The sequence below is a fragment of the Styela clava genome, chromosome 3 (genome assembly GCF_964204865.1).
Source record: "Styela clava chromosome 3, kaStyClav1.hap1.2, whole genome shotgun sequence".
Lineage (NCBI taxonomy): Eukaryota > Metazoa > Chordata > Ascidiacea > Stolidobranchia > Styelidae > Styela > Styela clava.
In genome coordinates, this window is record NC_135252.1 from 16,083,881 (window position 1) to 16,099,525 (window position 15,645).

Consider the following 15,645-nt stretch of genomic DNA (forward strand, 5'->3'; position numbering starts at 1 on the left):
AAAATCTTCCAAAAATTTTATTCAGACCTGCAGAAGACATAGTGATGGCTCCTTCCTCACCAGAGATGGAAGATGAAGATGACTGGTCTCCTCATACTCTCACATCACTCAGAAACCATGATTATGAGTTTGTTATGAGAACTCCTCACATTAAATCAGAAAAAATAAGAGACTCTCCCTCGCCAGCTTTACCACTCATGTTTTGTCCAAAAATAAGTAAGTTATACGAAGATTTGTGAGATTACGAAAAAATATTTTATTGTAAAATGCCAAATTTTTTATGAGCAATTTCGATTCCCCTACCTATGTTCAAAGCTTTTCGTGAACAACAAAAATATTGTGTGTATTATATTACTCTTGGAGAATTTGGATGAGAGTGTACACTTTGGTTAGTAATGTCTTAAGCACATCCGTTTTTGGCAAACTTCTGGGTAGACACACAATAATGAAACTACGGTATATAGATATATTGTGGTGTATTATGTGCCAATAAATGATGTTCCTTTTGAGTGACGAGTTCAATGTTAATTAACTTAACACTATATTTTTAGAAGTTCCCACTGACATAGGACGAGGACAACCTCCACTAAGTGATAAGGATTCTGTTTCTGTGACCATTGAATTTGATAATGCTAATATAAAGGTAAGATTTTCCTATTTCATATCCATTAGTTTAATTAACACAAGATGGGTATGGGTGGATGAAAATATGACATTGAGTAAAAAAGGGTCCGGCAAACATTGAATCTGGAAATTGTGAAAGAAAAACACTTTCAATACAATTTAACACAGTTCTGAATGATGATAGGATCAAGTTGGTTATCAATATCAAGAGCAGGAAAAGGTTGAAACCGATGAATTTATATCATTCTGAAAACTGTAAATAATCTGTTGAACATGAAATATTACCGTAAATATATTCTGAAATATTCTATTCTTCCTTTTCAACTTTTAAAGTTTTGTGTTATCATATTATGTCTAAATAATAATTCAATTGTAATATTTCACTTGTTTTTACAGAGCATTGAAAAGAGTCTGACACTTCTATCAAGAATTCTTGATACATCTATTATCAGTTATAATGTTACTGAAATGATAAGACCAGATAAGAAAATGAAGGTATGCTCTTTATCTAATATAAATTACTTTTTGATTCTAAATTTTAAAATATTTGTATTCTAAAAAATTTCACAATTCATTTTGATTCCTATTCATTCATCTCATATATTCAGCAATCGCAAAAATTGTTCATTATATACTGATTTTGTTTGAGTTACATTATTTGTAAATTCCTAGTCTCTTGGACATTTTCTATGAACTCATTCGTCTGTGTTTAAAATATTTCAGGAGCTAAATCAAGCTATCAAGGAAGAACAAGCTGCATTAGCAGCAGCAATACCAACACAAGCAACACAAATTAACCAGGTGAAATTTGACTTATCTTAAACTAAATCATTTATCTGTTTTCTAATTAGACTGTTATATCCAATGATGGATAAAACTTTGCTATCTTGTTGAAAGGTATTTGAGGGTAGACTTTAAATATGGCTGTTTTAAAAATCTAAAGTTGCATTCCGTTATTCTGAGATATAAATGTTTGCAGAATTCATGGTTTTCTAAAAATATAATTTGTTTTATTGAATTTGAAATTTCAGAGGTGTACTTTTTTTTTTTTTATAAATTATTGAATTTTTTCCTTGAATCTTCCTTATTTATGACAATGTAGAACCAGCCAGAAGAGATTATCACCAGCAATTTGGCAAAACAAAGAAGATGTATTTATTGTACAACTATTGTCAATGGAAATGGAGTCAGAAAACCACAGTTTGATGTAATTATTTTTTATTCCGATACCTAAATATATAAGCCAGGGGTGTGCAACAGGCGACCCATGGGTGACAACCCAGCCTGTTAAGCCATTTAGTGTAGCCCTTGTCAACACTCAGATTTTTCCTTATCATAAAATCCTAATTCGTCAGTTCATGTTTAAAAAGGCGCTCACATGGGTATACATACATAACGATTTTTGTGCTTATGCTACATTGAATATTTCATCGATTGCCCGGTGCCTATATTACTAGACTACTTATTACTAGCGCATTCTCTTCTCTTGCCTTCCCTGCAACGTTCTGGAGTTTATTTTTGAATTCTTTGCATACATGGAAAACTAATTTTTTTGTTTGGCCCAGCTAGATATCCTAAGTTGGTATATGACCCACGGACAAAAAATGCTGGACACCCCTGATTTAGCCAAACCAATGCGTTTTAGTTTTCATTAAGAATTTTTCGACTCTGAAGAATTCAAATTTTTCACTCCCAACTATGGGGAAGTTTGAAAAAATGACGCTGAATTCTGCTGTTACTGTCTGTCACATTGCAAATACTCCCAAAGTTCTGGTACTTTGATATTCAAATTTCCTAGATCTATAATTTAGACTGTCTTATTTCTAAACATAAACCATTGTTCTTCACAGGATTCAATTTATGAAGAGGACGTTGCTTTCTGCAATAAGGATTGTTACCTGAAAAGTGAATTATTTGAGAAAAAGGTGAGTTTAAAAATAAAAATGTGTAAATCAGGTTGATTTTCTCCAATATTGATTAGGATTGCAGTATTTGAATCTTGCATATGCCATTTTTTACTTTGTGCAGAAACCATTATGGGAACAACCTGCTCGCGTAATTCTAGAATACTTTAATTGAATCCAGAATACCAAATCCTGTTCTATTTTAATTGACAATTCTAATAAATAGTTGGAATATGCACAAGACTACGCTGGCCTAAAAACACAATGAGAACCCATTATGTGATCACAATTATAATTTTTTCATCACTTTATAGCCTTCTGTCGCCCCAACGAAGAAAAAATTCAAAGCATCCCACATATACCAAAGACATACACAGAAAATTACCATGGCTGCATTACTGGAAAAATATCCGGATGAAGAACCATTAACACCATCTAAAAACACAAGATTTGGAAGCGTAGAATCAACTTATTTCCCATCTGGGGTTAATGATCCAAGCAGAGGTTTTAATGGGGAAGGGAGGGGTCGAGGAAGGGGACGTAGAAGAGGTCCAGGTTAGTGATATATATTTTATTGGAATTAACTCGTCATTTGAATGTTGAAATAATTTATTTTTATATGATGTTAATCGCCTTTCGCTCCAAACCATGTCCTGTACAAGCAGCCACTGTATCTGACGATGTGTAATAAGCTACTATTTTTGCAAAGACTGAAATTTGTTAAACCCTGGGTATATGGTGATGAACATGGGATTTTGTCCAGAGTCAAGTCTAACGCTTCAATTGCTAGGATGTCACCTGCCTGCAATTCTTTAAGAAGAGATAGATGATTTAGAATTTCCCTAATACATTCTAAAACATGAATTATATTCTTCTTTCTGTCTGTCAGGTGATGAACCAAAAATTGCTGCAAAACGTTGGAAAGGATTGAGATGGAAGAAATGGTCTGTTAATGTAACTGTTGTGAAATCTAGTAACAAACCACCTGTTGATGTTGACGCATTGATGGCTAAATATGGATCTGCTTTGAAGGTATGTTGAGAATTTATTTCATCATGCCTGTTTTAATTCGTTGGTGTAATCAAAGAATTAACAGTAGAATTACACGAATAAAAAAAAAAAAAAGCATTGTGCTATGTCAGAGGAGATGTGTAGGTAGCTAGTTGCACAAGGATGGTTTGTACAAACTTTAATAACTTACGCACTAAACCACTCTAAAAGCATAGTGATAATCGAGGTAGTGAAGGTGTTTGAAGTCTGACAAAGAATATGGTTATTCTCTTACTGAGTATGCACTATAAAATCAGGTACTTAAGTTTTATATTATATGGAGCGAATTAGAATATATATATCACTGTGCTTATATCGTAAATCAGTAATGGAGTTTATTAGGCTGTTAATTGAAATACAAGTAGGGTATATCGCACATTAAAATAAGTATAACTCGAACTCATCCTAGCCTGGGGAATATCACGCAAAGAATAGCAGCATTGGCACTTACCTATTAATATGATTTTATTCTGACACTTCAATTATTCTTACTGCTGGAAAAATCCATGTGATAAACTATTTGGACTTATGACTTGCAATCTTAAATTGAACTATTTAATTAATTCTTCGTAATACAAAATCTTACTTGTCAATCATTAGCCATCTCCTGAGTTGGTCGATCGTCGTGTTTGTGTATTTTGTGGAGGTAAAGGAGATGGAGACACACATACCATAGCTAGATTACTCAATGTTGATGTGGATAGATGGGTTCATCTCAACTGTGCTTTATGGTCTGCTGAGGTTTATGAAACACAGGTAGGTTTCAATTAAATTTGTTTGTATTGGGCCCAGCAATGCAGCTTGAATAAGGGCTGTACAGTCTTAAGTCTGAATTCCTTTTAAGATCGTTCATTTCGTTTTCTCAAGTTGTATGTCGTATGTATATATTCAAATGTACTAAACTACTAACAAAATTTATTGCAACTTCTATATGAGATGGTGTTCACATGACTTGAACCTGAGTTGCTGTGAATTCACAGAAATGTGTATCAAAGCAAAATATTTTACTGTTTTATGATAAATTGTGTAAAGTGTTAATCGGTAAATCACCGTATTTTATTGTTTTCAGGGAGGTGCATTAATTAATGTCGACCTTGCATTACGTCGAAGTGAGTCAGTATTTTGTGGACTTTGTCAAAAGAAAGGAGCAACTATACATTGCCATAGACCAAGATGTGTGAACACATACCATTGTCAATGTGCTCTCGATATCAAATGCGTATTCTTCAAGGTAAGTGTTCTATTATAAAAGTGGGAATATTTGAAAGTCTAACCTTGTACTACAACAGATCGTAATGGTTTTTATTTCACATGAGAAGACTGGCATATCTGTTATATTCCATGGAGAATCCATATAAATTCTGCATGCAAAATTATGCAATGAAGTGTTTTACGTGCCAAACGTCCACCTGATGATTGGATTTGTATCGTTAAGGGTCAAAACGCTTGCAAAGGGAATAAAAAGATCAGTCCATCCCTACCCATGCCTGTAGTCATCAGTTCAGTGGTGCAATTGTGGATTGTTCGACAGTAATTAATAATCCACCAATTATTTAAAAAAGAAAATAATTGTTTACCGATTTTAGTAGTACATATTGGACATTGGATTTAAAATGGTTATTCCGATTCTGTGTCATTATTCACGTTGTTTACACTCAAAGTGCTTTTAAGGTAACATTGTGTGTAGCTATTCGAATAACTCATTATTTTTCTTCATTATATCCAGGATAAAACGGTGCTTTGTCCAACACATGCTCCTAAACCAGGGACGACATCAGGCACCGGATTCAGCATGCATCAACATCACTATCATTCTGGCGATACGCTTCGATCACTTGCAGTTTTCCGAAAAGTTTATGTTCAAAGACCGGAAACAAAACAAATAGCAAGCATTATGCAACAAGGAGAATTATCACAGGGTAATCACATGAATAAATTAAGTTATATTAATCTTAATTATAATGAATATTGATAGGATGATTGAATATTAATTGAAATTGTTTAATTAACTAATCATGGATTTGTTAATTAATCTGTTACTAATATATGTGTATCCTACTGATGCCAGGTATTTGAAATTTTTTATAACGTGACATGAATCAGAAATTGACTTTTCGCATCCAAATCCTATTGGACATAATTATCTGCAGTGCATACACTATACTCCTTGCTTTTAGTTACTGGTTAACCTAATCCTCCCGGTTTGACGCATGCGCGACGTTTCAGACGTTTTGCAATGCTGTGTGTATACCATGAGGTCTGGAATGTTTGTTATGGTCTTGCTTGAAAGGAAATCTTATTCCCCACACAACGATATGAGAATGAACCTTATATGACATTTAGAAGTGATAAAATTTCGCTTACATATCACGCGTGTACTTCCCGCTGCGATATAAAAACGTCGCACAACAAGAAAATGATTCCATAAACCATGGCGTTGCGCGCTAACCAATAACAAAAGCTAGTATGATAAGGTCTTATTTTGAAGGTCATTTTATATTCTACATAACATAGGAGAGTGGACATCTCACAACGTCAGGAAGTTATAAAAATATCGAGTCGTTTGATCGCAGCTGCCTCACCGAAAAAAAGTTAGGCGTTTTATCTCGCAAATTCTCCTTGTCTGACGATTATAAGCTTTTATGATTCATAATAAATGTTTTATTATGACTCACAAAAGCTTTCAATGCGATAAAGCACAAACAAACAACCGATCGATCTATCAAGCTTAGCCTGGCCTGATTCGATGTGGTGACTTCTCAAACGGAAAATTTCCAAAACGTTTGAACAACGCGCGCTATGGAAAAGCGTTTAGTATCATATGAAAGAGAAAACCAATGTGCAGTCAACTGTATAGTTACATTTCAGCTTTACAATAGCTGTAGACGTCCAACAGCTGATAGAATGAGAGAGTGTAAATATTTTTGTTATTTTTTGACGTTACGAGAGACCTCTTGAAAGAGGTGTTTTAGTTTACGGTCCTCCAGCGACATCTAGCGTATAGTACTCTAAAATACCTTTCCAATGGTATATAATTATTGTATATTGGGTAAATTTTGGGGGTCGTATGACATTAATAAAAATGTATTCAAAATTGGGCTCGATTGGGCGTCTGAATCAGGTTAAAATGTCCAATATACATGTATAGTCTTCTGAGTTCTGCTTTCAAGAAAAAAATCATGGACATGTTATACAAACACAAAATATGTAACTTGGCATGCCTACATATTTAAGCTTGAACTTCACTAGGCCATCACAACACATCCTGGATACAAATGTAGGTTACCCCCATCTTACTCATTGTGAAATCTTATTTGGTTTGGTAAAGGTGAGAAGAACTATATGCTACGTGTTGGAGCATTAATATTTGAAAATGTTGGACAACTTGCAACACACCAGATGGAAAATTGTCACAGTAAATCAGCTATCTACCCTATTGGATACAAAGCAACTAGAATGTATTGGAGCACTGGCGTAAGTACTTTTATTACGTTTTTGCTAAACACCTTTTGCCAAGATCTTAGGCCAGAACTCAGAGAAGTACCAAGTTTTTGGACAAAATGAAATTGCTTCATGTTCTGAGTGGGAAGTATCTTGTTGCCAACCAGGAATGGCCTGAATCAAAAAATAATTTGCTGTTATGAATACATTTTGAAAAAATATTTTTGGATATGGAATATCGAATTCAATCTGAATTGTTTAGCGGTCACAAGTCATTGCTACTCGATTGGCTTTACAAAATTCTATGATGACTTATGGAGCAAAAAGTGCTTTGAAAGTAGGAATATCAATGTGGTCTCCTTTGACCCTGAAATGCAATGTCTCTTTCTTTTTTTTCATTTTGTGTGCGCAATGTGTATTTTCATTACGGTGAAAAAATAAATTACTGATTACTGAATGTAGAATTGTGGATGTAGACGCCTAAAATTGATTGCATTGAGTTTTCATAATTACAGTTAATGCACACACACCAATTTTTATCGCAAAGTACAATTTCCCCTAGGCTGAAAACAACTGTATAATCTAATATATAATATCCAGTCGATTACCAAACTCTGTTACAAAAAAATTCTTTTTTTAAATCCTAAAAATTTGATGCAAAGTTCCATTTTTATTTCAGAACATGAGGCGAAGATGCAAATACGAATGTACCATCAGTGAAGTTGACGGCAAACCATTATTCACAATGAATTATAATGCAGCTTTACCTGGGAAAAATAAACCTGACAAAATTTTGACACATTCCGACACTGTGACCAAAATTGATAATTCTATTGTGAACGGTAAAAAATGATTCTTATTTTTTTTAGTTATTATGTTTTTTGAGGAAAACCATTGCTTTTGTATCAAAATATTTTGATCTTCAATATTCAGTAATGAGAATGATAGTATGACTTCTCACCATTTCCTCACTAAAAAGAAAGATGAATTAAATGATATTTCTTATTGGCTGCACTGTTATATTGATACTGGTAGGAATAATGCCAAAATTTCCGATAGCATTTCTCATGTAAGTCATTTTATAAGGATAATAATTTTTTTGTTTAAAAATTTTTTTTTAAATATTTAGATCTATGGTTGGATATTTTGAAGCCACTTGAGAAACTTCGTTCTCAGCACAGTGTACTCAAGTTATTTCCTGATTTTATTAATGGAGAGAAATTGTTTGGTCTGACAACACCAGTTGTTTCGAGAATATTGGAATCTGTAAGTTTCAACATCATGTTAGTTAGTCTTTATGTTAAAGAAGAGAGAACTAGCTACTTTGTCTTTTTGTGTGGTATCTGAACAAGGGTTTTTTCAAGCAGCCATGTGTGATCCTGATACATAAAGGAGCTACAATTTTCTAAGGATTGAAATCCTTCTTGTTAATTGCCTGCTCAATTTATTACACCTTTAGGTGAAGGTGAATGAAATACCAATTACAGCAATCTCAACTTCTGTCTTGAAATTAGGGCTGTGCACCAAGCTCAAAACTATGAGCTATTCAAAAATGTCTACGACTAATGAAATTTTTGAATTTTTTATGCAAGCCTTCTTCAATCTGTTGAGAGTACTTAGGCAAATAAATTTCTTTTTTAGTTAATTTTGGAATTTTGATTTTCACCATTGTATGAATCCGAAGTTTCGCCACCTAATTCTGGAAAAGTAGAAAATACAACTTTGACTCAACTCCAATGTCAATAAAAATAGGCGGGACTCGTACTCTGATACCGCAGCCCTGCTTGAATACGCATATTTTATTGATTTATTATTATTTCAGCTTCCCAATATCGAGTTATGCTCCGAATACAAGTTCAGATATGGCAGAACACCTTTGTTAGAAGTTCCTCTGGCCATCAATCCCACTGGATGTGCAAGATCTGAACCTCATATTAAACAACACAGGAAAAAGTATGTATAATATTAATAACAATATGGGAGCAATGCTTAAATATGGACACGAAGGAAAATAACTAATAGTAGTATAGTCAACTAGCGTAAAGCTAAAGACTAGTATGGTGTGTGTTATTAATATGTATGAATATCAGTTTTAAAATCAGAAAATTTTTGGGTCAAGCCTGGCCCCAGGGACTAAGAGAAAATATGTACAAGAAAAAAATGAAAGCAATAACCTTCTAGCACTTTTTAACTATTAAAAATTCGAATTTGATTGGTCAATTAGTTGCGGAACAAAGCGATTTTTCACTCTAAAAGTAAAGTCTCTAAAGCAATCATGTCAAATAGTTTTGTATAATAAAAATAATTAGCTGTCATTTTCCAATCATTTTAGTTAGTTGCAATTAAGAAATATTTAATTATTCAAAGCAATAACAAAGTTATAGGGTAAGGAATAGCTCCCACTCAAAAAACGAAGAGTATTGTTCATAACTTAATCTATTTACAGCGAATTTTTTACGTTACTTGTACTCCACGTGTGTGCTCATTAGATAATGTGGCAAGACTGTGAAAATCCTTTTCATTGTTTCAGACCCCACACACTGATCAGTAATTTAATAAGTGAATATTATGAATCATCTGGTATCGGAGATGCTTCTTCATTATATGGAAAACAATTTGTTCATTCTAAATCATCACAATATAGAAAAATGAAGTTGGAATGGAGATCCAATGTATATTTAGCTCGCTCACGAATTCAGGTTCGTAATATCTAGTGATTTGCATTTTTTTTTTCCATGTGACCTCATTCTCTGTATCAAATTTATTTATTTTTTTGTTGACTGTCTCCACTTAACTGCAATTTATTCGTAACAACTTTGCTACTCCTAAATTACTTACCAAATTTGAAAAAGAACTTGAAAAGTAATGGATTCCAACTGTGGCCTTCAGAAAAAAATTCGTTGACAAAATTAAAGTCATTGCGCAAACAGATATTTCAAGTCAGGGAGATGTAATAATACCATTTACATGTTTTTATCACCTCTCCATTAAGTGTGTTACCGACACACTTCGCAGCATAATTCAGAAAAAAATTCGTTGACAAAATTAAAGTCATTGCGCAAACAGATATTTCAAGTCAGGGAGATGTAATAATACCATTTACATGTTTTTATCACCTCTCCATTAAGTGTGTTACCGACACACTTCGCAGCATAATTCAGAATTATCGGGAAACTAAAATAAGTTTTACAAAAGATAGGTGTTATATAATTTTGGCACTGTTTCATGAAAAAGCACCTTGGATTATTTCATTATCGACATCATATGTGTTAGAAAAAGCGGTTTTAGCTGTCGCCGATTATCAAAACGACGAGAGTAAGAAATAAAGTGATTGTATCTAAATGCATAACCTTAAATAAAATGTCCTTAATAGTAAAAGCTCAATGGAGATCAGATCGTCGTTTCAAGAAAAAAATATGATCTACTATTGGGATTTGTAATAAGTTTGTGTTGCCTGATGGCGGCGATTATAGAGTGCTGTAAGGTTACAGCGGTACATAACAGTTAGAGGTCCACTGTTCTACTCGCCTAGTGTTAATATTCTACTCTGAATGATCTAGTCCAGTGGTCGGCAACCACCGGGCCGCGGCCCATCACCGGTCCGCGGAAACGTGGCACAGAAGACGGACAATGTCCTAATAACCTGTTTAGTTGATTAACAACTCAAACAATAATTAATTGAAAAGAGTCTTTGCGATTTATAGGGTACTTCGGCAGTCTTTTGGTCAATACTGCTAACTGAATACCCCGGCATTGTAAAAAAGCTTTACAGGCATTTTTACATCTATGTGAAGTCGGGTTTTCGAAAATTGACAACTACAAGATCGCAGTAGGCTGAACGTAAGAAACACATTACTTGAATAACATCACCTTTATTCTCTGAATTTAATATCAACATATTTATCCTAACACATATAATTTATTACACAAGCTTATTCTGTCTGTACAAGGTGGTCCGCCAAAATTCTGGTCAGGCTTTACCGGTCCGTTACCGAAAAAAGGTTGCCGACCACTGATCTAGTCTTTCTTCTCACATTTAGGGGCTCGGCCTTTTTTCTGCTCGGGATATTGAGCCTGGTACTATGGTGATTGAATACATCGGTGATATTATCAGAATAGAAGTTTCAGAAAACAGAGAGAAAATGTACGAAGCACAGAATCGTGGAGTCTACATGTTCAGACTTGACTCCGACCACATTGTTGATGCGACTGTAACTGGTGGACCAGCCAGGTGTGTTTTTGTATAAGTGATCTCAGTTTGTGCCATTTTCAATGCATTTTAAAGTCCCTGGACCATTTGTAGAATTTCATCAGAATTAGAGTCAAATGATAAATTTTTTAAATTATAAAGAGACTTAATAGCAAAAGCTCATTATTATATAATTATTATCAATTTGTCCATCTTTCTTCTTGGTACATTGCAAACTGAATTGCAGCGCTGACAATTTTCACTGAAGAATTTGAAAAATCATATCAAGAGCTGTCATGTTCATTTTTTTGGATCAAAATCAATGGTGGCTACATCATTAAAATTTAGCTCTACCTCGTCAGTTGGGGCATTGCCCTTAGTGAAACACACTGTTCTGATTATCCTGTGCAGTTTTAAACGCAATGGAGGATAATTCTCTGCAACAAGATTACTGTGGGGTAGTTCAAGTAATCGCTGGTCGGGGACAGATTCCACCGGCCTCAAGTTCATGCATCTAAAATGACTAACTGGTAACAAGACAAAAGGTCATGTTGATTAGCTTTCTTCTTGGTTTTCCAATCCCTATCCTGCTGCAGCATTATCTGTTTGAAAAAGCAAGCAAAAATAATCAAGCCCATAATTGAATTCAATTTTTTTCACAGATACATCAATCATTCCTGTCAACCAAACTGTGTGGCAGAAGTTGTAAATTTTGAAAAAGAAAAGAAGATCATGATTGTATCAAATCGACATATTTTAAAAGGAGAGGAGGTTTGTGAATTTATATTTTTTTTAAGCATATAAAGAGTTAGTATTCTGGCCATAATCCTGACGTATAATAAACGAAGGTTGAATTGTTTAATAAAGCTGACTACAGATAATCACATACCCTTATAATGTATCTTCTAGACTTATGACAGTTTGATCTATCGTCATCCTATTCAAGGAAAATTACGATTTCTAATTCCAAGTATCATGGTTGACAGTCTTGACACTGATATTTGTCATTAAAACCTTATCTTCGTAATATATTTTGATAACATTTTTCCTCTATATTTTGTATTTCGAAGTTTCCTAATCACAAATTTGGATTATTACCATCCCTAACCCATTTATTATGTTATTCAGCTTTCATACGACTATAAGTTTGATTTTGAAGATGAAGGAAGAAAAATTCCATGTTTATGTGGAGCATCTAACTGCAAGAAATGGATGAATTAGCATCTCATGTTCCACAAATGCTATTGGTCCTGCACAGATTTTTGGACCAATGATGAAACTGCAATATATTTGTCGATGACTGTTTCAAACAGACAGTTTTATCTGTTTATTCGTATTTGCATGGTATTAGTTTTCACTATTTTTGCCATGTAGTCTTTCGTCAAAATAAATATTCTGTTTTACTTTATATTTACTGCCATAATTTTTTCTAGTGCCTGCTATCTTGTTGTAGTGTTTGTAAATATTGTATCAAAACATTTTCAATGAAATTTCATAAATTTTTTCTTTCATACTCTCGTTTAAGTGTATTCATAATTCTTTTTCAATTGAATGAAATTTTGAAATGTTATGGATCAAATAAATCAGTTTTGAAATTCTTTCCTTGTATTAAGTTTTGTTTAACATCTTTCAGTGCAAAACGAATTTCTGCAAGTATTTCATGTCATGTAATTCCTTGTTTGTACAACGTTATTTTTAGAAAAATGGTCAGTACCTTTTTCTATAAAATGGATGGAATGAATAAATAAGCATTGATGGTATTTATTTCACTTGTGTTTTGTCAGTCAATGTGTCATAATAGGGTGTACATGAGAATATCTCCTAAATACATCGCACTGATCAATGCCACCGAATGCTTCTTTGTATTGCAGGCAGACAGAAGCTGGTTAAGAGCCTCAATTTATTCTGGTGAGAAAGTTTCCTAGATACTGTTAGGACAAATTCAAATTAAAAAAAAGGCTTATTCGAGCTATAGTTAGTCAATACCACAAGATATAAAGAAATGAAGTGCAATAGAAGTCTTGCATCAACGCAAAATATTGTCTGAACTACAGTGTCCAACTAACAACCATCTTTCAAAGTGTTCTTTCTCATTGGCATTTTTTTTTATATTTTGTTTAAAGTCTCAAACACCACCTTTAGTTGCTCCAACTATCTTTTGAATCACTTGACATATTCATCTTACATAATAAGCACCAGTTTATTGCACTTCAACTTCATAAAGATAAATATATTACAAAATTCAGCATCTAAGACAAAACATTTTCGAGCAATGCAACACTATAGTTTGGCCTTCAATATGTCAGCATTAGAACTCTTGCAAAAATCAGTTATGGTGTACTGGCTTCCCACTTATTTCACACTGATATGGTTTTTTTACAAGTCTTTGTGACAAGTGATGTAAACAATGATGATATAAATCTTAATCCAGTCTGTCCACCAGGAATGTAACTCACAATATACCTGTATAAAAAAAAATAATACTCAAATATATATATTGGACTAGTACCAGTCTTCATCAATGTATATAAATGACCTAGTTTTGTGCTACACTCTCAATTTCTATAATTTCGGCCAGATCAAAATCAATTCTTAATAGCAGAATTTTTAATCCTATTATCTGAAGAAACAATTTATATTGCTGACACATTCAGCAAGGTTAGGAAGGCTTTCTTATCTTTGCAGATTTGTTCCCATTAAATAAACAATGAAATGACTGACTTCAAAGAGTTGTGATGAATTGTTCTTAGTAACTTACCATGTCAAAGCAATAATTTGTACCACAGCCGCAATAACAGTAAGAATTGTGCTACGTAACCACATTGCAAAATACAAAGTTGCAAAAAGTGAACCAAAATATGCAAAAGTAAATGGAAGACGATCCTTTGTTAAAAGATGCTTCATGTGTATCCATGGTCCCCACAAAAAAGAAAAACTGAAAAAGAAATGCTAACATAAAAAGTATTTTCACAACAAAAGAACTTGCATATAATTATTTATGTAACTGTGGAGTCAAATATTGGGCGCTCCAGAAGTGTGTGTACCAATATGGAGGTAACTATTTTTGTTTGCCTATTTTACATCAAGTTGTGTAAAGGGACTGAAGCCTATGGGAGGAACATTCACTTTGCTAACACAACACTCCCGCAACTCGGAATAAAATTATGGCCTAACTATACACACGCTACGGGAGTACTGAATATTGAAGTTTGCAATTAATAGAAATACTGAAATATACATAGATTTTAAACATGAGATGGATAACGCTTAATGCAGTAATGGTATTCTGTGTCATAGATTCAGTAGTTTTTCACCTCAAATATTCTATTATTTCATCAAAACGTGAAGACTAGATATATAGAATGTTACTGTAAAAAGTAGTTCAGCATATAGCATTTCCTATTCAACCAAATAGAAAAACATTTTGACTGACATTGCCATTATGAAAGAAACGTTTGAGCCTACCTGTTTATCATAAAAAGGCTTCCAAGACTATACAAAAGTGAAAATTTACGAGCTTTTAATACAAGCAGAGGAGCATACATTGCGGCAAGAGAAAAGCACATAATTCCAGTGAAAACACAAACTGCAAATCCAATCAACCTCTGTTTTCTAGACTGTGAAAAAATAAATGTGAATAAATTGCTGCAACTGCAACTATTGGCATTTTAAATCAAAATTTTTCTTCAATATTAACTTACCAATGCTGGACATATTGGATCACTACTGGATTCAGAAAACCAATTGGTATTGCTGGCAGATTCCTGTTTTTCAGATCCCGAGAATACTTTTGGCATGGAGATGGAGACTGATGGAACCCATGACAACAATTTTGATGTGTCAGACTCACCTTCGGCCGCAGAAGAATTCCCACTGTTTGTACCAGACCCTAGCAAACTTCCTCTGCCTTTTTTATTGTTTTGTTCTTTGAGAAACGCTTGTAACTTCTCGGACATTACAATGTTTTGAAATCAATGAGTCTACTCTATTGCTACCAAACATATAAATTATCAGAAATAACAGAATGTTTAATTCCTATTAGAAAGATTATGATGTAATTAACACCACTAACGACAATCTTGTCCCCAGATAGAACGTAAAACCGCTACCAAATCAAAACAAAACCCCAACCTGCCAACGGAATGTCAGAAATCATATGTTTTTATAATACTGAGACGACCACGTCTATAACTCTGTTTTATTTTGTATGTCAATATTTATTCTTAACACTTGAGTCATTAGTGAGCAGCTGTGTAACATTCTCTTTCTGCTGGTCTGTCAGACTGCCGGTAGTGTAGATATTTCCTCTGTGTATTAGGTTATTATTATAGTGTTTTAATGCCGTAATTCTATGTAATTCGTGTTGTAAAATGATATTAGTAGTACAGGTTTACTGTTTCTCTAGTTTGGTATAGCTCTGTTCACTAGTTAGCTTGT

General features: G+C 33.6%; 2 protein-coding genes across 4 annotated transcripts in view; one reads left to right on the plus strand and one right to left on the minus strand.

The window, feature by feature from the left end:
* Positions 1-12,642, plus strand: part of LOC120343569 (histone-lysine N-methyltransferase 2C-like) — a 62,937-nt gene extending 50,295 nt beyond the window's left edge. For all 3 annotated transcript variants that reach the window (XM_039412784.2, XM_078111206.1, XM_039412785.2), the window contains exons 69-87: positions 26-216; positions 552-643; positions 1,021-1,119; positions 1,348-1,425; positions 1,727-1,831; positions 2,475-2,549; positions 2,843-3,083; positions 3,418-3,560; positions 4,179-4,334; positions 4,648-4,809; positions 5,305-5,497; positions 6,907-7,052; positions 7,699-7,861; positions 8,149-8,285; positions 8,842-8,972; positions 9,550-9,718; positions 11,060-11,250; positions 11,871-11,979; positions 12,337-12,642. In XM_039412784.2, the coding sequence (XP_039268718.2) occupies positions 26-216; positions 552-643; positions 1,021-1,119; positions 1,348-1,425; positions 1,727-1,831; positions 2,475-2,549; positions 2,843-3,083; positions 3,418-3,560; positions 4,179-4,334; positions 4,648-4,809; positions 5,305-5,497; positions 6,907-7,052; positions 7,699-7,861; positions 8,149-8,285; positions 8,842-8,972; positions 9,550-9,718; positions 11,060-11,250; positions 11,871-11,979; positions 12,337-12,429 (2,674 nt within the window). In that variant the 3' untranslated portion in view covers positions 12,430-12,642. The remainder of the gene's footprint in view (positions 1-25; positions 217-551; positions 644-1,020; positions 1,120-1,347; positions 1,426-1,726; positions 1,832-2,474; positions 2,550-2,842; positions 3,084-3,417; positions 3,561-4,178; positions 4,335-4,647; positions 4,810-5,304; positions 5,498-6,906; positions 7,053-7,698; positions 7,862-8,148; positions 8,286-8,841; positions 8,973-9,549; positions 9,719-11,059; positions 11,251-11,870; positions 11,980-12,336) is intronic.
* A 747-nt stretch (positions 12,643-13,389) lies between these two features.
* LOC120342419 (uncharacterized) lies at positions 13,390-15,331 on the minus strand. Its single transcript, XM_039411241.2, has 4 exons — positions 14,910-15,331; positions 14,674-14,825; positions 13,967-14,143; positions 13,390-13,671 (listed from the first exon to the last, which is right to left on the minus strand). Exons 1-4 carry the CDS (start codon positions 15,162-15,164, stop codon positions 13,566-13,568), a joined length of 690 nt encoding a protein of 229 aa, XP_039267175.1. The 5' UTR covers positions 15,165-15,331; the 3' UTR covers positions 13,390-13,565.
* Positions 15,332-15,645: the final 314 nt, after the last annotated feature.